This window comes from Mobula birostris, chromosome 4 (assembly GCF_030028105.1).
Source record: "Mobula birostris isolate sMobBir1 chromosome 4, sMobBir1.hap1, whole genome shotgun sequence".
Lineage (NCBI taxonomy): Eukaryota > Metazoa > Chordata > Chondrichthyes > Myliobatiformes > Myliobatidae > Mobula > Mobula birostris.
This window is the reverse complement of record NC_092373.1, coordinates 198,620,076-198,644,611: the sequence shown is the minus strand read 5'-3', so window position 1 is coordinate 198,644,611 and position 24,536 is coordinate 198,620,076. Positions and strand designations below refer to the sequence as shown.

Sequence of the window (24,536 nt, the reverse complement as noted above, 5' to 3'; positions counted from 1 at the left end):
TGTGTAAAGGTCTTGGGCACATATATATAACTAGGGTGCCTAAGACTTTTGCACAGTACTGTATTTACCAATGTGGTGCAGAAAACAAGTTTTTAAATCTGGCAGGAGGAAAAGATGTTGGGAATGCCGAGGGTGGAGCACCAGGTGCAAGAGGTATCACGGGTGCAAACACAGCCTCAGCCCTGAAGCATCAGGCAAGGTATTTTGTTTCCAAACAATTAGTTTATTGATCATTACAGAATGACTCTCTGGTGCTTCCCACTCCTTTCCTTCTTCCTTCCCCTTTTCCCAACCATGATACCCCTTTCCCACCTCACTTCCCACTCTCAGTCCACAATAGAGACACATATCAGAATCAGGTTTATCATCACTCATATATATCATGAATTTTTTGGGGGGCATCAGTACAGTGCAACACATAATATTACTACAGTACTGTGCAAAAGTCTTAGGCTCCCTACCTACATACATGTGGCTAAGACTTTTGCACAGTACTGTATATGAGATAAATAAATCTGAATCTGTATCTATGTTGTATAGTTATGGGAGCCTCTTTTTCCTCCACCTCTTCAGTCGGTGCATTCCAGAATTCAACTACACTCGATAAAAAGAAATCTTCCTGAGATCCTGGATATGATAAAAAGATGATGAGAGGCATGAGCTCGTCCATTGTCATCGATGAAGACCACGACACCATTAGTACTTTTTACAAGGCCGAGCTGCGAGCTCAACACTCAACCCAGCATGGATGGAAAGCGTGCCCGGGAGCGACCCGACTGGATTCGAACTCAGGAACCTTCGCTCCTGGAGTCCGGCGCTGATGTTACTGCGCCACCAGCCGGCTGGATTGTGCCGAGACTAGAGCGTGATTTGGATTTAAGTGAGGGAGAGTTGCGCAGCGTCAGCCTCACTCTCTCTTCCCAATTCCCATCTGGATCCAGTGGCAAGACAGAGTCGAGACGGCTGGAGATGGGACTAGGCGCAGTGGATGACCGGGACGTCTTCTGTGTCTTGTCGTGCTCTACACGTTCCACGACGCTTGCAGAGACCCGCCTTCTTGACCGTTGGACCTTCCATTGGTCTCGTCCGCTCAATCCGCCGGAGTCTGTCTTCACATGCTGGGATAGACAACTCCCTATCTCACCGAGGGTTTGAGACCCGTCGGCTACTCTCACCTGGTTTAGCCGGCTTGTCGAAGCCGTTGCCCGGGGTGTGGCTGCTGTCACATGCAAACAGCTACAGGGAGACACAGGTGAGAGCTGAGTGCCAGGTGGAGACCAAAGGTGGACTAACCACCTTGAAAAGGACGCGACATGTTCCCCCACCAGAGGTGCTACCCCTCACTGACACCCCATACACCCTAAGAGGCATAGGTAATAATGATAGCAATCTTTATACCCTGTTAAGGATATCAAAAACAAGAGGTCATGGGTTTAAGATGAGAGGAAGGAGTTTTGAGAGGGACCTGAAGGGACAGTTTTTACTTATGTAGAGTGGTTGATATCTGAAACATGCTGCCAGAGGAGGAGGTGGAATCAGATTCAGTTGCCTTGTTTAAAAGGCTGATCAAGGTATGGATCTAATGGGATTCAGAATCAGGTCTATTAGAAACACAAGAGGTTCTGTAGACACACAAAATGCTGGAGGAACTCAGCAGACCAGGCAGTACCTATGGAAATGAATCAACACTCAATGTTTTGGGCCGAGACCCTTCACCAGCAACGAAGGAACGATTGTTTCTTCATTTCCACAGATGCTGTTTGCCCTGATGAGTTCCTCCAGCATTTTGTGTCTGTTACTTTGTTCTATTATCACTGACGTAAGTCGTTAAATTTGTCATTTGCTTTGTTTTATTGAGTCATACAGCACAGAAACAGGCCCTTCGGCCCAACTCAAGCATGCTGACAAAGATACCCATCCAAGTTATCCCACTTGTCAGCATTTCGCCTGTAACTCTCTAAAACTTTCCTATCCAACTGCCTTTTAATGCCTCAACCACTTCCTTTGCCAACTTATTCCATAAACAATATACCGTAAGACCATAAGATATAGGTGCAGAATTAGGCCATCGATATAGGTGCAGAATTAGGCCTTTTGGCCCATTTAGGCTGCTCTGACATTTCATCATAGCTGATCCATTATTACTATTATTATTATTATCCAGTTTCTTGCCTTCTCGCCATATCCCTTCATGCCCTGACGAGTCAAGAATCTATCAACCCCTGCCTTAAGTATGACTTGGCCTCCACAGCTGCCTGTGGTAACAAATTCCAGAGATTCACCACTCTCTGGCTAACAAAGTTCCTCCTCATCTCTGTTCTAAATGGACATCCCTCTGTTCTGAGGCTGTGTCCTCTGGTCTTATACACCCTCTCCACATCCACACTATCAGGGCCTTTCAACATTCAATAGGCTTCAATGAGATATCCCTTCATTCTTCTGAATTCCAGTGAGTACAGGCCTAGAGCCATCAAATGCTCCTCATATGATAAGCTTGTCAATCCCAGAATAATTTTCATGAACCTCCTTTGAACCCTCTCCAACGTCAGCACATCCTTTCTTAGATAAGGGGCCCACAACTGCTCACAATACTCCAAGTTAGGCCACACCAGTATCTTATAAAGCCCCAGCATGCAAAACTCTGGTGAAAAGGTTGTCCCACAAGTTCATGTTAAGTATCTCTCATCTCAACTTAAACCTATGCCGTCTAGTGTTTGATTCCTGACCCCTGGGAACATGACAGTGCATTCACCTGTGCCCCTCATGATTTTATGCACCTCTACAAAATCACCCCTCAGTTTCCTACACTCCATGTATAAAAGAACATAGCCTCTCCAACCTCTGTTTCTCTCACCTCAGATGCTGCCTTCCATGTTGAGTGTTTCTGTTTCTTTTCCAGATTTCCAGCCTCTGCAGTGTTTTGATTCTGAGGACCTGGCCTTTATATCATTACGGTTTGGATGAGCATCCTGTGCTCAAGTTGCCGCAATAACTCAATTTCCAAAAGCATTTTAAAATGATGTAAAAGTGTACTATCTGGGGAGTTCTGCAGGGAAATTGTGGTGAGGTTTGAAGGTGTGATATATGCAGCTTTTTTGGTTGTGTTTGTAATAAAATTAGACTTGCTTGTATTTGATGTTTCCTTCCTAAAACATTGTGATGTCTGTATTTCCATGCTTTTCAAAAGTTGCAGCACAACCTCGACATGTTCCAGTTTATCAGTCTGTTCTACGATAATCTCACATTTATCAAGGTCTGTCTCACTGGTGAATACTGAAACAAAGTATTTATTAAAAATCTCCTCCGCTCCAGGAACATATTTCCTATTCTATCCCTGATCAGTCCCACCCTCACTCTAGTCATCCTCCTGTTCTTCACGAATATGTGGAACACATTAGGGTTTTCCTTAATCCTACCTGTCAGGACTTCATGTACCCCCTTCTCCCTTTTTGCTATCCAAAGTCTATCCTTCAGCTCCTTCCTGGTTACCTTGTAAGTCGCTAGCGCCCAGTCTGATCCTTGCTTCTCAAAACATTAAGTAAACTTCTTTCTTGATTAGATGTTAACCATGGTTCCTTCACCCTCCATCCTTTCCCTGCCTCAGTGAGACAAACCTACCCAGAAGTCCCCAGCAAGTGCTTTCTAAATCTCCACATGTCCATTGTGCATTTCCATAGGTACATCTATTCCTAGTTTATGGTAATAAGCTCCTACCTAGTAGCATCATATTTCCCTCTCCCCCAATTAGATACTTTCCCATACCATCTGCTCCTATCCCTCATCACTGAGTCATGTCATCTGCAGGAATTCTCTGATGAATCAGCAATAGTTGGGGAGGACAGGAGGATGAATGTGGACCCCTGGAGAAGGACTTTATCAAATGGTGCAAGCTGAACCATCTGTGGCTCAACATTAGTAAAACAAGAGATGGCGATGGACTTTAGTAAAACTAAGCTTACATTGTTTCCTGTTACTACTGATGGTGAGGAAATGGATGTGGTGAGGACCTACAAGTACCGGAGGGGGTGCAGCTGGATGACAGACTTGAATGGATCACTAACACTGAGGCTGCGTACAAGAAGGGCCAGAGTTGCCTTTACTTCCTGAGGAGACGGAGGTCCTTTGGAGTGTGCAGGCCTCTCCTTCACATGTTCTACCCGTCTGCTGGTGCTAGTACAATCTTCTATGTGGTGGCGCGCTGGGGGGGGGGGCAATGGCATCAACACTGGTGATGCCAACAGGTTCAATAAACTGATTAGAAAGGTTGGCTCTGTCAGAGGAGTCAAACTGGACACGCTGGAGGCTGTGGTAGAACAAAGGACTCCCATGGAAAATCCTGGCAATTCTAGACAATGTTTCCCACCCTCTGCATGCCACCTTGACTGAACAGAGGAGCACTGTTAGTAATAGACTAAGTCAACTGTACAGCTCCAAAGAGTGTATTATGAGGTCATTCTTACCCTCGGCCATTAGGCTCTATAATAAGTCAATCTATAGCCGGGGAAGTGATAACATCCTCCTATTAGGCTGTTTGTGGTAACTTTTTTTTTATTCTTTCTATTCCTCTTCTATTATTTATATGTGTGTACTTGTAATGCTACTGTGACATTGTAATTTCCTTTGGGATCAATAAAATATCTATCTATCTATCAGGGCTATGCAAAGGTCAATGTCTCCAAAATGCTCACCCACCAAGATATCTGACCCCTGACGTGGCTCATTGCCTCGCCACAGATCCAGTATGACCTCTCCAGTCGGACTATCTACACATTGTGTCAGGAATCCTTCCCGACACACATAACAAGTTTGCCTCAACTAAATCTTTTGCACTAAGGAGTACTGATTATTGCACTAATCAGTATTAGGGAAGTTGAGGTCACTCATGAAAAAAACAGTTACTTTTGCATCTTTCCAAAATTTGCATACCAATTTGTTCCCCAATGTCTTCATCGCTATTTGCGGGGGTGGGGGGTGGTGGGGTTCTATAGAATACTTCCAATAGAGTGATTGCTTCCTTCCTGTTTCTGACTTTCACCCACACAGACTCAGCAGGTGATCCTTCCATGCCATCGTCCCATTCTGTCGCTGTGATACTATCCCTTGTTAGCAATGCCACTCCTTCACCAGCAGCCAGCAGCCATTCCTGTCCTTCTAACAGCCAGGTATCCACAACATTGTAGCCCCATGTACCAAGTCCACCATCTTGTTCCTAATACTTCTCACATTAAAATACACATTTCGTACCCATCCAACTGATTGCAATGTGCCGTATCTACTGTCTATCCTTCTTCACAGTCACTCTACATGCTGCATCTACCTTTAACACAACTGCCCCTTCCTCTAACCTATCACGTTGGTTCTCATCCCCTGCCACACTAGTTTAAATCCTCCCCAAGAGCTCTAGCAAACCTGCTCACATGGATACTGGTCCTCCTCAAGGTCGGGTGTAGACCATTCCTGTTGAACAGTTCATACTGTACCTTCCCCAGAAGAGATCCCAATAATACTCAAATCTGACCCTTGACCCCACATCTATTCTTCAGCAATAGATTCATCTGTCAAATCATCTTGTTATTACCCTCACTAAGTACATGGCACAGAGATTACTACCCTGGATGTCCTGCTTTTCAGCTTCCTATCTAACACCCCATTCCCTCTTTAGGAACTCGTACCTTTTCCTACCTGTGCTGTTGGTACCAATATGTACCACGACTTCTGGCTGCTTACCCTCTCCCTTAAGAATGCAGTGGACCAGATCTGAGTCGTCCCTCACCCTGGAACCTGGGAGGCTATCTATCACGAGAGAGTCTCTGTCACACCCACTCAATCTTCTGTCTGTGCCACTAGCTACTGACTCCCCCCTCACCACCACTCACTTCTCTCCTCTTCCCTTCTGAGCCACAGAGCCGGACTCAGTGCCAGAGACCTGAACGCTGTGGCTTTCCTCTGCTAAGTCGTTCCCCACCAACAGTATCCAAAGTGCTATACTTGTTATTGAGTGATTTGGCCACAGGGATACCCTGCACTGTATAAATATCCCCTTTCCCTCTCCTGACTGTCACTCAGTAACCTGTGTGTAACTACCTCCTCGTATCTCCTGTCAATCAGTCCCTCAGCCTCTTGACTGATCCAGAGATCATCCAGCTCCTGCTTTAGTTCCCTAAGGCCGTCTGTTAGGAGCTGCAGATGCATGCACTTATTGCAGTCATCATGGACACTGGAGGTCTCCCTCCTGCAAGCCTCTGTCCTGACTGGCATCTCTATTGCTCTAAATGTGCAACAAGAGAGAATCTTACTGAAAACTTACCTTAACCTTTGTCTCTCCTTGTCAAAGCCTCTCGAGCCAAAGCTCCAAACTCTAACCCTCTCCACTCATACACTTGCAGTTACTCTTGAACCAATCTTCTTTTTATTGGCCCTTGCCAAGTGTCAAATTACCCAATGAATTCAAGCCCGCTGAAAAGTCCCAACAGGCCCCACTAATTTTTAAAGTCCTGCGCCCATTATCCACAAGTAACAGCGTGTGCGATCTCAAGCCCGCCAAAAATATTGGGCGTGCATTTTAAGGCTGCTGTACCTCATCACTGGTAGTAGAAATGGGAAAAGGTTATGTCCCGGGTTAATAATGGATGTGCCTTCTTGAGGCATTGCCTTTGGAAAAAATCCCTGATGGTGGAGAGGTTGATGCCTGTGATGGAGCTGGATGAATCGACAACCGTCTGCAGCCACTTTCCGATCCTCCATACCAGGCGGTGAGGCAACCTGTTCGAATGCTCTCGACGCATTTCTGTAGAAATTTGCTGGAGAGTTTGGTGAATCTGGAGTGGTACAGGTCAACACTGAGAGTGGGGTTGCAGCTGAACACGCACAGTTGCACTTAAACAATAGGATGTTCGGAGGAGATCAGTGAAGTTCAAAGGGATCTAGTGTCCCTGCGCATAAATCACAAAATGGTAGCGAAGTGATGCAGAAAATAGGAAGAAAATGGCATTTAGGCCTTTATTGCAAGGGGTCAGAGCTTAGAAATAAGAAATTACTGTCATATATTGAAGAATAGGTTGTTAGTGAGGCCACATCTCTGCATAGTTTTGGCTCCCTACTTTAGGAAAAGTTATACCAAGGATTTATACAGTACCAAGTTTTATATGTGTGTGTTTACTGTATGTGAGTGATGATAAGCCTGATTCTGATATGGGTCTCTATTGTGGACTGAGAGTGGGAAGGAGGCGGGGGGGGGGGGGCGGTGGGAATCATGTTTGGGAAAAGGGGAAGTGAGAAGGGAGGGAGAGGGAAGCATCAGGGTGACATTCCGTAATGATCAATAAACCAATTGTTTGGAATCACATGACTTTGCCTGGTGTTGTCAGGGCTTGGTATGCCTGTACCCACGCCACCCCCTGCCCCTGGAACTCCTTCTCTGAGGTGGCATGACAAGATAGATATGAAAACATTTCCACCAGCGGGAGAGTCTCAAACAAGCAAACATATCTACGAAAGGGACAGTCACGTAAAGCATAGACGCGTCGGAATTTCTTCTCACAGATGTTGGTGAATCTCTGGAATTTCTCGACCCCGAGGGCTGTGGAGGCTGAGGCACTGGGGGTATTGAAAGAGTAAGTAGGTATATTTTTGAAGGATCAGTTTTTGTTAACACCATGATGAAATCTTATCATTTACCTCACAATAGATAATTTTAGGTTGAATCTGACGAGTCTCTCATCCCGGCGTCATTTGCAGACACACTACAGTGCAAAGCTTTTGAATGGAATCGGTAATGCGAGCAGCTTGCCAACAACACGTACATAAGAACTTCAATCAATTGGGTAAAAGGATGCAAATTCAGTGGAAGACTGGCAGGCCAGGGACAGGATTGAACGTTAAAGCAGTGTATAGACACAGATGATTAAATGATCGTTGGAGCTATACGCCTGCATTGCAGGGGCCAGGGGAATAGCACCTGTCCAACACAGACAGTCATGGTTGAATAACCCAGATGATAATGGGAGATTGATATTCTGAGTTTCTGTTCAATTTCCTTTGGGAGGCTGGGAGATGATGGGCTGCCTTCTTCATTGTTACATCAAATAAGTTGGTAAAGGGTCCGCGCCTCTGAAGTTTCAGTTAGTTCGAAGGCTTTCTGTTCTTAACGATGTTACCCAGGTTGTTAATCTTTATTCTGTGCACTGCATATCAGCCCAAGGAACCTATGCTTCCATAGCGTGGGACTCTTCAAAGTACCACAGACGTTGTGTTTGCCCCATTGCAGGAAGAAAATGGAAACTTTGCAGAGGGTGCAGAGGAGATTTACCAGGATGCCGCCTGGATTAGAAAGCATGCCTCATGAGGAAAGTTTGTGCGAGCGACGGTTTTTCTCATTGGAGGGAAAGAGGGTGAGGGGCGAATTGATAGAGGCGAATAAGATGATAAAAGGCATTCATAGGGCGGATAGCCTGAGACTTTTTCCCATGGGAGAGGTGGCTAATATGAGATGGCGTGATTTAGGGCGATTGGAGGTTAGCATATGTGGGATGTCAAAGGTAGGTTTTTTTAACGCAGAGAGTGGCAGGTGTGTGGGGCATGTTGCTAGGAGTGGTGGTAGAGGTAGATACAGTACTGAGCAAAAATTGTAGGCACATGTATTTATCTAGGGTGCCTAAGACCTTTACACAGTACTGTAGTAATCTTATGTATTGCACTGTACTGCTGCCGCTACAAAAAAAAACAAATTTCATGACATATGTGAGTGATGATAAACCTGATTCTGATATGGGTCTCTATTGTGGACTGAGAGTGGGAAGGGGGCAGGGTGCAAGGAATCATGGTTGGGAAAAGGGGAAGGGAGAGGGGAGGGAGCCATCCTATAATGACCAATAAACAATTTGTTTGGAATCAAATGACCTTGTCTGGTGTTTCAGGGCCGGGTCCGTCTGCACCCGTGCCCCCCCCCCCCCACCGCCACAGGCGCTCCTTCTCTGTCACCTGTCCCACCCCCTTCCCGCGGTGCTCCACCCTCGTCATTCTCAACATCCTCTGCTCCCGCCAGATTTACAAGCTCACTCGCTGCTCCACATTGACAAATACAGTACTGGGCAAAAGTCTGGGCACCTTAGCTATATGTATATGTGCCCAAGACTTTTGCAGAGTACTGAAAAATAAGGGCATAATGATACTCTTATTTAGGCAAATGGATGAAAATAAGCAATGGTGGTCTATGTCGGAGGGAAGGGTAGAGTGATCTTATAGTAGGTTAAAAGGCTGGCACAACACTGTGGGCCAAAGGGCCTGTACTGTGCTGCCAAGTTCTGTGCTCAACATAACCATTCCTTGTTGTTGTCAGACTCGGCGAATATCCACACAACAAGGTCCCACTACACGAAGCACTGGGACTGTTTAGATGAAGCACCACATTTTCCTTGTTTACATTGGTAGATTCACAGAAGCACATGTTGGTTCATCTGTATTGAAACATGGAGGGGTGGTAACCAGTGTTGAGAGGTAAAGGCATTGAGGGAGGTAGGGGCTGGTAGGTGATGGGTGATCCAGGCAAGTGGAGGAGAGGAGAGCAGAAATAATGGCAGAGGTTGGATGGGGATAAGGCAGGAACTGGATACTGATTGTGGATGATCAGCCATGATCACAGTGAATGGCAGTGCTGGCTCAAAGGGCCGAATGGCTTACTCCTGCACCTATTGTCTATTGTCTATTAGAATGAACTGATCCTGCACCTTCCGCATTATTCCCAGAAATACCTGCCATTGTTGTTCCACTGTCATCCCTGCTAGGGTATTGTTCCATTGAACTTTGGCCAGCTCCTCCCTCATAGCTCCATAGTTCCCTTTGTTCAACTGTAATACTGACTCTTCCAATTTTCCCTTCTCCCTCTCAAATTGTAGGTTAAAACATCATATTATGGTCACTATCTCCTAATGGCTCCTTTACCTCGAGGTCCCTGATCAAATCCAGTTCACTGCACAACACTAAATCTAGAATTGCCTTCTCTCTGGTAGGCTCCAGTACAAGCTGTTCTAAGAATCCATCTCAGAGGGACTCCACAAACTCCCTTTCTTGGGGTCCAGTACCAACCTGATTCTTCCAGTCTACCTGCACGTTGAAATTCCCCATAATAACTGTAGCATTACCTTAGCGACATGCCAATTTTAACTCTTGATTCAACTTACACCCTACATCCAGACTACTGTTTGGGGGCCTGTAGATAACTCCCATTAGGGTCTTTCTACCCTTAGAATTTCTCAGTTCCATCCATACTGACTCGACGTCTCCTGATTCTATGTCCCCCCTTGCAAGGGACTGAATATCATTCCTCACCAACGGAGCCACCCCACCCCGTCTGCCCATCAATCTGTCCTCTTGATAGGATGTATATGATTGAATATTCATTTCCCAGGCCCTGTCCACTTGAAGCCATGTCTCTGTTATTCCCACAACATCGTACTTGCCAATTTCCAACTGTGCCTCAAGCCCATCCACTTTATTTCTTATACTCCGTGCATTCATATATAATACTTCTAATCCATTACTCCTCTCACCTTTCATATCAATTCCTATTTCACTTGGCCATGATGTACGATCCCTTCTTGAGCTTTCTGCTCCGTTGATTCTGTTGTCTTTCTTAACTTTTCTTATTTTCATTTTCCCATTAACTCCATCCTTATATTTCCAGTTCATCCCCTCCCCCCTCCCACTACTTTGTTTAAACACACCCGTGCTGCAGAGGCAAACCTGCCTGCCAGAATGCTGGTGCCCCGCTTATTAAGGTGCAACCCGTCCCTTTTGTACAATTCATCCTTACCCCAAAACATACCCCAGTGGTCCAAGAATGTAAATCCTTGCTTCCTGCACCAGTTCCTCAGCCACACATTCAGATCCATTATCTTCCTGTTTCTGCCCTCTCCAGCACGAGGAACTGGAAGCAAACCGGAGATAACCACCCTGGAAGTCCTGCTTTTCAGCCTTCTTCCGAGTTCTCTGAATTCACTCTGTAGAATGTCTTTCCTTTTCTTCCCCACGTCATTTGTGCGACACGCACCATCACTTCCGGATGTTCACCTACCCCCTTGAGGATTTCCTGCACCCGATCCATGACTGTTGTGTATGAAAATCCTAGAATATCAGCAGATTCTGAGCTACTCAAACCACCCTGCCTGGCACCAACAATCATTCTACAGTCAAAGTCACTTAGATCACAGCTCTTCCCTGGTCTGATATTTTGTCTGAACAACAACTGAACCTCTTGACCATGTCTGCATGCGTATATGCGTTGAGTTGCTCGCACACAATTGGTTGATTAGATGTTTACATTAACAAGTAGGTGTACAGGTGTAGCTAATAAAGTGGCCACTAGGTGTATATATGGGAGCCAGTGCATTGGCTGCATGAACAACATCTGGGTAGTCAAAAGAGGACAAAGCATCTAGCAAACATATTGAGAGATTGTTGGCTTGTGAAATATTCATAGCATCAATTTGATCACTTAGATCACGTTTATTCCCCATTCTGATGTTTGGTCAGAACAGTAACTGAACCTCTTGACCATGGCTGCATGCTTTAATACCTTGACTTGTTGCCATGTGATTGGCCGATTAGATGTTTGCATTAATAAGCAGTTGCATCTAATAATGTGGCCACTGAGTATATTTCTTTTTATAAATTTCTAATAGTTTTTAAAATATATTTCACTGTATTGCTGCTGCAAAGCAACAAATTTAACAACAGATGTTAGTGATAATAAATCTGACACTGATTCTGAGTGCTGAACAATCTCTTTGATGATTAATTTAAATCCAAATACTCATGTACTGTTCAACCAGAAATGGTCTGATAAAATATCTTTTGTAATGCAGATTAGTATGTGTGTGTGTATGAAAGAGAGTGTGTGCTTGTGTGTGTGTGTATGTGTGCGCGCGTGAGTGTCTGTGTGCCTCTGGGTGCGCCTGTGTGTGTATGTGTGCGTATGTCTATGTACATGTGTTTGTGTGTGTGTGCCTGTGTGTGGGTGTCGTGTCTGTGTGTTTGAGTGTGTGTGCATGGGTGTATGTGTGTATGTATGTGTGTGCGCGCGCGTGTGCGTATATGTGTGCACATGTTGGCATGTGTGTGTGCCTGTCTGTCTGTGTGTGCGCATGTGCCTGTGTGTATGTGTGTACTTGTGTTTGTATGTGCATCTGTGTGTGTATGCATGCATATGTATGTATGTGCACGTGTGTGTGTGTGTGTGTGTGTGTTTGTGTGTGCCTGTGCGTGTGTGTGTGTGTGTGTGTGTGTGTGTGTGTGTGTGTGCGCGCGCGCACGCGCACGTGCGCATGTTGGTATGTGTGTGTGCAGCTGTGTGTGTGTGTCTGTGTGCGCGTGTGCGTGTGTGTGCATTTGTCTGTATCTATGTGTCTGTTTGTGTCTGTATGTTCATGATGCCAGTGAGGGCTGTGTGTCCTTATGTGTATGTGTATTTTTATGTATATCTGTGTGCATATGCATGTGTTGTTTTACAATGCATGTATGCATGTGTGTTTATGTGTCTGATGTGTGTATTTGTATGTGAATGACGTGCATGCATGTATGAGTCTGTGTGAGGCATTGGTTAGACTGTATCTGGAGTATTCTGAGCAGTTTTGGGCCACATCTCAGAATTGATGTGCTGGCAGTGGGGAGAGTCCACAGGAGGTTCACAAGAATGATCCCAGGAATGAAAGGGTTAATGTATGAGGATTGTTTGATGGCTATGGTCCTGTACCCACTGGTGTTTAGCAGAATGATGGGGATCTCATCAAAACCAATTGAATATAGAAAAGCTTGGATAGTGTGGATTTGTAGAGGATGTTTCCTACAATAGAGGAGTCTTGGACAAGACAACATAGCATTAGAATAGCAGAGATGATGAGGAATTTCTTTGGCCAGAGGTGGTGAATCTGTGGATTTCGTTGCCACAGACAACTGTGGAGGCCAAGTCATTAGGTATATTTAGAATGGAGGTTGACAGATTCTGAATTAATAAGGGTGTCAACGATTATGGGGAGAAGGCAGGAGAAGAGGGATGTGAGGGATAATAAGTCAGCCATGTGGAATGATGCAGCAGACTCAATGGGCTGAATGGCCTAATGCTCCTACAGTATGTCTTATGATTTATGGTGTGTGTGTGTGTGTGTGTGTGCGTGTGTGTGTGTGTTTGTGTGTTTCCTGAGTGTGTTTATGCCTGCTGGTGGTGTAGTGGACTTAGAGGCAAAAAGTCTCAAGTTCAAATCCAGCCAGCTCTTTGCACTCTTTCCATCTGTGCTGGGTTGACCATTGAGCTAGCAACTTGCCCTTGTAAAAAATAGTTAAATGCTACAGAATCGGCAAAAATTGCCGCTCGGTGCACCACACGCTGCGAAAAGGAACACAACTGTGTGTTTATGTGTGTGCGTGTAAAATAGCCCCATTCCACAGGAACTTGGTCACTAGGAAATCTGTAAACATTCAAGAAAAGATAATAGAAGCCCAAGAAGCCAGAGTGTGTGACTAATTAAACTGCTCTTTCACAGAGCTAGCATGGTTAAGATGGGCTGAGTGGTCCCTATCCCTTTCATATTATATTTTGATTTTGAACATCTCTATTAAATCACTTTAACCCTTTCTGTGCTGAGCAGAACTACACCAGGTGTCCCTGCCCTCCCCATCGGAGAGAGAGTCGACAGAGGAATTGTGTTTGAATTAATTTATTTAGGAATTGTAAAAGTCATCGTTAACACACTGATATTATACACAGCTTTAGGTACAACTTCAGCGGGAAGTTTTAAAAAAAATACAAAATAAAAGAAATTCACAAAAAAGTTTAACAATTTCTTAAAACTACGTACAAAAAAACACACATGGAGAAAGGAAGGGTCGTTAAGCGAAAGGTTGGAACGAGATTCACACCACAAGAAAGGCAAGCATTTAAACGGAGTGTACTGTACAGAACGTAGCAAAAACCCATCGAGCCCAGAGAGTGGTCAACCCTTTGATAACTATATACACATGGCCTGTAAGAAATTAGGAAGTAGAAAATGATCAAAGCCCTGAACTTGTCCTTCTAATTATCTGCAGCCAGCATTGGTGGTTAACAGTGTGGCTCCCTCAGCTATAGATGAATTATCTCTGCAACGACAGTATTCCCATGAATTTTGTAGGTGTTGAATTCCAGAGAGCCCGGAGCACCCATGTTTCATCCCGAATCCATCATGTATCGGCTCATCACAACCCATGGCCTTTGACCTCAGGGTCTTCTGAGCAAGAAGTGGGAAGGTGACCAAGCTAGTGAGTATTGGGACCTCAGTCCTGAGAAGTTGCATAAGTGGATGTGAAAAGCTCATGAGAAAGAAAGGAGGGAGGGCAGAGAGATTGGAAAACAAAATATCCGAGTCTGCTTTAATATCATGGAAATTATCAAAGCCCAGTGACTGGATATGGGATGGAGGCACAGATTTGCAATTAGTGCTCTCCTCCGAGGTGTCAAGTGAAAAGAGGTACTCAACTGTAGGCCACCACAGGATATTCAGTAATATAATAACCATACAAGCGCACTCACACATATGCACGCGCACACCCACACACACAAAGAGATACACACTCATTGTTTAATGCAAACACAATTGCAGATTCATACATAAAGGCACATGCATACAGAAGTTGAGTTGGATGATCAGCCATGATCGTACTCAATGGCGGTGCAGGCTCGAAAGGCCAAATGGCCTACTCCTGCACCTATTTTCTATGTTTCTAAGTTACACTCACAATACGCTGGAGGAACTCAGCAGGTCGGGCAGCATCCGTGGAAAAGATCGGTCGACGTTTCGGTCCGGAACCCTTCGTCAGGTCTGTAGAGGGAAGGGGCAGAGGCCCTATAAAGAAGGTGGGGGGAGGGTGAGAAGGAGAAGGCTGGTAGGTTAAGGTGAAAAACCAGTAAGGGGAAAGACAAAGGGGTGGGGGTAGGGGAGGGGAAGCAGGGAGGTGATAGGCAGGAAAGGTGAAGAAGGAATAGAGGAAAGCACAATGGGTAGTAGAAGAAGGCGGAACCATGAGGGAGGTGGTAGGCAGCTGGGGGAGGGGGCAGAGTGAAATAGGGATAGGGGAAGGGAGGGGAAAGGAATTACCGGAAGTTGGAGAATTCTATGTTCATACCAAGGGGCTGGAGACTACCTTCTGCACACAGAAGCTCATAGGAATGATCCTGGGAATGAAAGGGTTAATGTATGAGAAATATTTGATAGCTCTAGGCCTGTAGTTTCTGGAGTTTAGAAAAATGGAGGGGGTGGGAGTCTTTAGTGAAACATTTAAATATTGAAAGGCCTAGACAGAGTGGATGTGGAGAGGATGTATCCTATAGTGGAGGAAGTCTAGAACCAGAGGGCACAGCCTCAGAATACAAGGACATCCCTTTAGAAAAGAGATGAGGAGGAATTTCTTTAGCCAGAAAGTGAAGATTCTGTGGAATTCATTGCCACAGACAGCTGTAGAGGCCAAGTCATTAGATATAATTAAAGTGGAGGTTACTAGCTCCTTGATTGTTAGAGTGGAAATGTTGCAGGGAGAAGACGGAGAATGGGGATGAGAGTGATAATAAATCATGATGGAATGGTGGAGCAGATGCAATGGGCCGAATGGCCTAATTTGCTCCTATGGCTTATGGTTTTATGTACACGGCACACACACAAGCATACAGACACACACGCTCATCCATCTTGTCGATGCTAGACGTTCAGCAGTAATTAGGTGCAGGCATCTTATCTGAATTCGCTCTGTCCACTTCCTCAGCTCCTGGGATGTTGACGTTAAGCCTATCCCTTGCCATGGTAACTATGGCCGCAGTCAGCCCTGTCTTTTTTGTGCCTATTCATCATCTACGTTTTGGTTTGAAACAAAAATGGTGGTTGGATTCTTTTCTGTGAGCAAATATTCCATGGCTCAGACCTCACATTTCAATCCCAGTCACCTCATCACAGGAAGGATGTGGAGACTTTGGAGAGGGTTCAGAGCAGGTTCACCAGGATGCTGTCTGAACTGGGGGGGGGGGGGTCATGTGTTACAAGGAGAGGCTGGACAAACTTGGATTGTTTCCTCTGGAGCGACAGATGCTGAGAGGGGAGGTCTGACATAAAGCTATAAAGTTATAAGAGGCAGAGATACAGTAGACAGCCTGCAGTTTTTTTTTCCCAAGGTGGAAATGTTGAATACCAGAGGTCACGCATTTAAGATGAGGAGAGAAAGTTCAAGTGGGACAATTTTTAACACAGAGAGTGGAATGCGCTGTCAAGGGTAGTGTTGGATGGTTGTAGTTGGGAGCTGAATGTCCAAAGTTACACGTTGTATCAGAGGAATAGGAAAGTTGGCAGAGGGGGTGGCGTGGATCTGCTGGTAAAGAATGGCATCAAATCAGTAGAAAGATGTGACAGTATTGGAAGATATTGAATCCTTGTGGGTTGAATTAAGAAACTGCAATGTTAAAAGGACCCTGATGGCAGTTATATACAGACCTCCTAGCAGTAGTTGGGACGTGGACCACACGTTACAATGGGAAATAGAAAAGGCATGTCAGAAGAGCAATGTTATGATAGTCATGGGAAATTTCAACATGCAGGTCGATTGGAAAAAGCAGGTTGAAAATGGATCTCAAGAAAGTGAGTTTGTTGAATGCCTATGAGATGGCTTTTTAGAGCAGTTTGTCGTTCAACCTACTAGGGGATCAGCTATACTGGATTAAGTATTATGTAATGAACCAGAGGCGATTAGGGAGCTTAAGGTAATGGGATTTTTAAAAGACAGCGATCACAATATGATTGAGTTCAACTTGAAATTTGACAGGGAGAAAGTAAATTCTGATGTAGCAGTATTTCATTGGAGTAAAGGAAATTACAGTGGGATGAGAGAGGAGCTGGCCAAAGTAAATTGGAAGGAGATGCTGGCTGGGGTGACAACAGAGCAGCAATGGCGTGAGCTTCTGGGAAAATGAGGAAGGTGCAGGATAGAAGTATTCAAAAACAAAGAAATACGCAAATGACAAAATAGTACAACTGTGGCTGACAAAGGAAGTCAAAGCTAATGTAAAAAGAAAAGAGGGGGCATACAACAAAGCAAAAATTAGCGGGAAGATAGAGGATTGGGAAGCTTTTAAAACTGTACAGAGAGCAACTAAAAAAATCATTAGGAGAGAAAAGATGAAATATGAAAGCAAGCTAGCAAACAATATCAAAGTGGGATAGTAAAAGCTTTTTCAAGATGTAAAAAATAAAAGACAGATGTGAGTGGATATAGGACCACTAGAAAATGAGGCCAGAGAAATAATAACGGGGGACAAGGAGATGGCAGATTAAATAAATGAGTATTTTCCATCAGTCTTCACAGCAGCAGTGTGCCAGATGTTGAAGGCTGTGAGGGAAGAGAAGTGAGTGCAGTTAATATTGCAAGGGAGAAGGTGCTCAAAAAACTGAAAGGCATAAGGGTACATAAGTCACCCAGACCAGATGAACTGCACCCTAGGGTTCTGAAAGAGGTAGCGTTAGAGATTGTGGTGGCATTAGAAATGATCTTTCAAAATTCATTGAGCTCTGGCATGGTGCCAAAGGACTGGAAAATTGCAAATGTCACTCTACTCTTTAAGAAAGGACAGGGCAGCAGAAAGGAAATTATAGCCCAGTTAGCCTGACCTCAGTGGTTGGGAAAGTATTGGAGTCAACTGTTAAAGATGAGGTTATGGAGTACTTGGTAACACAGGACAAGATAGCACAAAGTCAGCATGGTTTCCTTAAGGGAAAATCTTGCCTGATAAACCTGTTGGAATTTTTTGAGGAGACTATATGTAGGATAAGTAAAGAGGAGGCAGTGGAATTTGTATATTTGGACTTTCTGAAGGCCTATGACAAGGTGCCGCACATGAGACTACTTGCCAAATTAAGAGCCCATGGCATTACAGGAAATTTACTGAGCATTAGCAGATTGATGGGAGGCAGCGAGTGGGAATAAAACAATCCTTGTGTGGATGGCTGCCAGTGATTAGTGGTGTTCTGCAGGTGCTCAGTGTTGGGACTACTTCTTTTTATGCTGTATAGCAATGATTTAGATTATTGAATAGATGGCTTTGTTGACAAGTTTGCAGATGATATGAAGATTGGTGGAGGGGCAGGTAGTGTTGAGGAAATGGGTAGGCTGCAGAAGGACTTAGACAAATTAGGAGAATGGGCAAGAGAGTGACAAAGGAAATACAATGTTGGAAAATGCATGGTCATGTAATTTGGTAGTAGAAATAAAGGTGCAGACAATTTTCTAAACAGGGAGAAAATCCATAAATCTGAGATGCAAAGGAGTCCTTATGCAGAACACTATAAAGATTAACTTGCACGTAGAGTCAGTGGTAAGAAAGGCAAATGCAATGCTAGCATTCATTTCAAGTGGTCTAGAATACAACAGCAGAGATGTGACGCTGAGGTTTTATAAGGCACTGGTGAGGTCTCGCCTTGAGTATTGTGAACAGTTTTGGGATCCTCATCTAAGAAAAGATGTGCTGGCATTGGAGAGGGTCCAGAGGAGGTTCAAAAAGAAGATTCTGGGAATGAAAGGGTTATCATACAAGGGATTTTTGATGGTTGTGGGGCTATACTCACTGGAATTTAGATGGATGAGAGGGGATATCATTGAAACATTTCGAATGTTGAAAGGCCTACACAAAGTAGATGTGGAAAGGATGTTACCCATGTTGGGGAAGTCTAGGACAAGGGGGCACAGCTTCAGGATAGAGGGACATTCATTTAAAACAGAGAAGCGGAGAAATTTCTTCAGGCAGAGGGTGGTGGATTTTTGAATTTGTTACCACAGGCAGCTGTGGACGCCAGGTTGTTAAGTTTATTTAAAGCAGAGCTTGATCGATTCTTGATTGGATATCGTATCAAAAGTTATGGGGAGAAGGTTGGGGAACGGGGCTGAGGAGGAGAAAAAAGGATCAGCCATGATTGAATGGTGGAGAAGACTCAATGGGCCGTAGCCTAATTCCGCTCCCATATCTTATGGTCTTATATTATAGAGGTTTTTAAGAAGTTCTAAGGTACAACTTTTAAAAGAGAGTTGGACACAGATAGTAAAGGTCTAGAGCAGATTGTAAAGGTCTAGAACCTGGAGTCCATGGACCCCTTGCTTAATGGTATTGGTCCATGGCATAAAAAAGATTGGAAACCCCTGGTCTAGAGGAATATGGGCCAAATGCAGGAAAATGGGACTAGCTTGGATGGGCACTTGGTCAGCACAGAGCAAGTGGATCAAAAGGCATGTTGCTGCGTTGTACTGTTCAATGTTCTGTTTTCTGATAGCTTTGTTCTTTCAACAGATAGAATGCAGAGGTGAGCCTGCTGTCATTTCCAATGTTTCCAATAGTGGGAATATCTCAGGTCAGAGGACACGGACTCAGAATATCAAGGAGGTCCCTTTAGAACAGAGATGAGAAGGAATTTCTTCAGTCAGAGGGAGGTGAACCTATGGGATTCACTGCCACAGACAGCTGTGGAGGCCAAGTCTTTTCATTAGCTATATTTAAAGCGGAGGTTGATCGGTACTTAATTAATCAGGGCGTCTCAAAGGCTATAGGGAGAAAGTGGGAGAATGGGGTTGAGAGGGGTGATAAATCAGCCATGATGGAATGGCAGAGCAGACTCGATGGGATGAATGGCCTAATTCTTCTCCTATGTCTTATGGTAAATGTGACAATAATAAACCAAATTACCAGCAGCAGGTGAAGGGAGACCAGCAGGTGCTCTGAGGTCCCACTCCAAGACTCAGCTCCTGATATTGTGGAGGTATGATCTATTTCACTTATATTAATCTTTTCAAGGTGTTATTCCTCAAGTGTGGTCATTGATAGAAATGAATTTTGGAAGCAGAATATCCCTGTTAATGTCATGTGTGACTCAGGAAGATTACTTGTGCCAAATCACTTTGATGTTCAGGAACAGTTATTACCCCTCAACCACCAGGCTCTTGAACCAAAGAGGATAACTTCACTCAGTTTCACTTCTCCCATCACTGAACTGCTCTCACAACCTATGGACTCACTTTCAAGAATTCTTCATCTCATGTTCTTGATATTTGCACAGTGTATTATCTTTTGCACACTGGTTGTCCACCCTGTTGGCTGCAGTCTTTCATTGATTCTATGATAGTTATTGGATTTACTGTGTATGCCCACAAGAAAACAAATCTCAGGGTTGTATACGCTGACACATCTACAGTTTGATAATAAATTTTACTTTAAACTTTGAACATTGAGTCGTGCCTCAGTGCTTCTGAAATGATAAGAGGCATAGATAGAGTGGACTGCCAACACCTTTTCCCCAGGTGTGGAAATGGCTAATACAAGGTGTGGCATAACTTGAAGATGATTGGAGGAGCTAAGTGCTTTATTCAGAATGGTGAGTGTATGGAATACACTGCCAGGTGTAGTAGAGGCAGATTTATTATGGACATTTAAGGGACTCTTAGATACACACATTGATGATAGAAAAATAGAAGACTATGCAGAAGAGAAGGGATGGATTGATCTTAGTGTAGGTTAAAAGGTCGGCATAACATTACAGGCTGAAGGGCCTGTACTGTGCTGTACTGTTCTACGTTTTATGGAAATACTTTAGCTGTGTTTGATCCATTAATGTGGCTAAATAAAATGATTCATGTAATTGAGGTCTCTTTATTAAAACCTTTCAACAGCCATTTTGCTCTATATTTTACAGGGTAATCCTGAGTCTCTGTGAAAGCTGGGTTATAACATGAAACTATTGCATATTAGCAGGTTTAGGTGACAGCTCTGGCACTGAGGAACCAGTGGACAGCAATGGCATTGGATTGAGAGCACTGGGCAGAGGAATCATTGGACAACACTGGGCAAAGGGTACTGACAGCTCCGGTCACTGAGGAACCAGTGGACAGCATCAGGCAATAGAACAGAGAGTAGTGGGCACATGTAATTGAATACCAATTAACTATATTGCCATCTGGCAGAAACCAGCAGACACCACTGTGGTGCATTAGAGAGCACTGGACACCAGTGGGTACCATTGGACACTGCAATGAACAAAGGGGATGGCAGCACAGGATGCCTATGGACACCACCCAGAGGACACTGGACTCCTCTGGATAACAGTGGAAAGCACTGGCTACCAGTGGGTAACTGAACAAAAGGGTAAGGTCACTGGGACAAAATTCTCCAGCCAGTGAACACTTTGCAGTGTCACTTCTCCACTCTCAGCTCAAAGAACAAAGCAGCTGTGAAATGTAATCACTGGCGCCACACAGGAGAGGCAGCAGTGTAACAATCTCCCATAAATGACAGTGAGAAAACGAATGAGATGACGGAGGGGAAAGCACTGGTGGGGACACAGGGGTGAAGAGCCAAACTGATTCATTCTAAACAGAAGTCATGGGATCTCTTAAATCCACCTAAAAGGCGGTGCCTCTGTCAGACGGGAAATTCCTCAGCATTACACTGGGAACGTTAGCTCAGGTGCTGTCTTACAGGCTCTGAATGTGGAATTCAATGGGCTATGTTTCATCTTTAATCATGAGTAGTGCACTTTGTGAGGAATATCATCGGGGGGGCAGAGCCCAAACAAACTCTTCACTCAGTTACCCCTCCACCCACCCCGACTTTCAGTTGTGGAGCTGAAGGGTGAGGTGATAGTGTGAAACTCCACTGCTTCTCAGACCTCCCAGCTACGTTCAGCTCTGCAGGTGTTGGTGCTGGATCAGGTGGGAGGGGTTCAAGAAAACTGTGGAGTGGAAGAAGTGGGGTCAGGAAGGAGCCGCTGATTTGGAATATTTTACACCAGGTTGACTGAGTTGCTGGTTGGGAGACGGTCTCGGAAGGTACGGGTGCTCACAGATTACTGCATTAGACATCTCTTGAAGCTATTGTCAACTGGATAAGCAAGAGGACAGGAGGAAGAAATGGTTTGCTGGTACAGTATAATTCGGTTGTAGATGGCATGCCTACTGACCGAACAGTCATTAGTAACATGCTCGAGGAACGACACACTGACCACTCTTCTCCATTTTGTGACAAGCCACGCCTCAACTATTTGGCTTCGGGGGTCCTGGAGTCACTGAGGCCAGAACTGACAGAGCACCCATACATCCCCACTGTTTCCACCATGTTCGGTCTCCTAATTTCTCATCACAGCTGGTTTCCATTACTGAGCAGAAACAATTTTGATCCACAGCAGTTCCACTGTTGCCACGTTTGTCCACCTCCACGTCATTTTCTTTCTCCTCTGAGAGTCCCACTGAGATCACACTCTATTTCAGTCTGAACTGCAATCGTGGGAAAGTGAAGCTTCTCTCTTCTCAGTTCCACATCTAAAAAGTGCCTATGGTCCACGTTATCGGCCTGTCTCAAGGGGTGTAATAGATCAGGAGAGAGAGCGCAGAGGTGAGTACAGTGCAGGGAAGTCCATCTTAATGTCTCTGATCATTAAACTCGCAGTCAACTGCTCAAGGTAATCTCAATTGCGTAGGGGCATAAAATTCCCAGTAGTCCATAGATTTAAAAAAAATATCTTAGCCGCATGAAATGTCTTGAATTTTGGGAGTTGGGAGGGGGGGTAGAAACGAAAGAAGATCTGACTCGATCCTTGCCTCCAGCTAGGTCCGTCCATCAGCTTGTGGGGCACGTTGCTACTCATGGTCACTGCTCAAGCCTCTTCTTCTACATTGGGGGCACGATCAGGCTGGACATGGCTTGGGAAAGAGGGAGGGACAGGGAAGGAAAAAAAAAAACATGTTTTAGATCTCTTTCAACATCATTTCCAACACCTCTTTCCTGAAGAACAACCCAGAATGAGAAAATCAATGTCCCTAGTTTCCTCTCATCTACTTCATCAGGGTATGAAAGGTTATGGGATGAAGGCAGGACAATGGTTTTGAGAGGGAAAATGGATCAGCCATGATGAAATGGCGGAGCAGAGTCAATGGACAGGATGCCTTAATTCTGCTCCTATCTCTATGGTCTTATGGTTGTATGGCAAGGAAACAGAGCCTTCTGTCCATCGAGTAAGTGTTGGCCATCAAGCACCTGTTTTGGCTAAAACTATATTGAGCCCATTTCATTCTCCTTATGTTCACTTGGAACCACCTCATACATTACAATGGACTTCTAATATAAGAGATAGATGCAAGATTAGGCCATTTGGCCCATCTTGTCTGCTCTGCCATTTCATCATTGCTGATACATGTCCTGCCTTCTCCCCACGTCACAAGACCATAAGACATAGCAGCAGAATTGAGCCAAATCTGATCCTCCATTCAACCATGGCTGATCATTATTCCCCCTCTTCAGCCCCACTTCCTAGCCTTCTCCTCATAACCTTTGATGCTGTGTCTAATCAAGAACCTTTCAAGCTGTGCCTTAAATACACACAATGGCTTGGCCTCCACAGCTCTCCGTGATAATAAATTCCACAAATTCACCACCCTCTTGCTGAAGAAATCTCTCCCCATCTCTGTTTTAAATGGACGCCCCTCTATCCTGAGGCTGTGCCTTCTTGTCCTAGACTCCCCCACCATGGGAAACATCCTTTCCACATCTACTCTGTCTAGGCTTTTCAACATTCAAAATGTTTCAATGAGATCCCCCCTCACCCTTCTAAATTCCAGCGAGTACAGACCCAGAGATATCAAACGTTCCTCTTATGATAACCCTTTCATTCCCAGAATCCTTGTGAACCTCCTCTGAACCCTCGCCAATGCCAGCACATCTTTTCTTAGATGAGGAGCCCAGAACTGTTCAAATACTCAAGGTGAGGTCTCACCAGTGCCTTATAAAGCCTCAGCATCACATCCCTGCTCTTGTATTCTCGACCTCTTGTCAGAATGCTAACATTGCATTTGACTTCCTCACCACTGACTCTACCTCAAGTTAACTTTAGGGTGTTCTGCACAAGGAGTCTCAAGTCCCTTTGCATCTCAGATCTTTGGATTTTCTCCCCATTTAGAAAATAGTCTGCTCTATCCCTTCATGCCCTGACTAATCAAGAGTCTATCAACCTCTGCCTTAAATATGCATAAAGACTTGGCCTCTGCAGCCGCCTGTGGCAACGAATTCCACAGATTCATCACTCTCTGGCTAAAGAAATTCCTCTTCATCTTTGTTCTAAATGGATGTAACTCTATTCAGAAGCTGTGCCCTTTCGTCCCAGATTCTCCCACTATAGCAAACATCCTCTTCACATCCACTCTATCGAGGCCTTTCAACATTCGATAGGTTTCAACGAGGCCCTTCCTAATGCTTCTGAATTCCAGTGAGTACATGCCCTCATACGCTCCTCATATGATTAGCCTTCCAATCCTGGAATCATTTGTGTGAACCTGCTCTGAACCCTCTCCAGTGTCAGTGCATCCTTTCTTCGATAAGCGGGTCTAATCTACGTCCCTGATCATATTCGTGTTTCATCACTGTCTGGTTTTCTTCACTGCCTGAGAGTCATAGGGGTGGCACGGTAGTGTAATGGTTTGCACTATGCTTTACAGTACCA

General features: G+C 44.7%; 1 protein-coding gene across 4 annotated transcripts in view; it reads right to left on the bottom strand.

The window, feature by feature from the left end:
• Positions 1-13,703: 13,703 nt before the first annotated feature.
• Positions 13,704-24,536, bottom strand: part of LOC140196863 (transcription factor COE3-like) — a 498,386-nt gene continuing 487,553 nt past the window's right edge. For 2 of the 4 annotated variants that reach the window (XM_072256750.1, XM_072256751.1), the window contains exon 16: positions 13,704-14,873. In XM_072256750.1, coding sequence (XP_072112851.1) covers positions 14,752-14,873 — 122 coding nt within the window. In that variant the 3' untranslated portion in view covers positions 13,704-14,751. Of the gene's footprint in view, positions 22,744-24,536 lie in introns of all 4 variants that reach the window. The other 2 variants (XM_072256752.1, XM_072256753.1) reach the window with 1 other exon arrangement.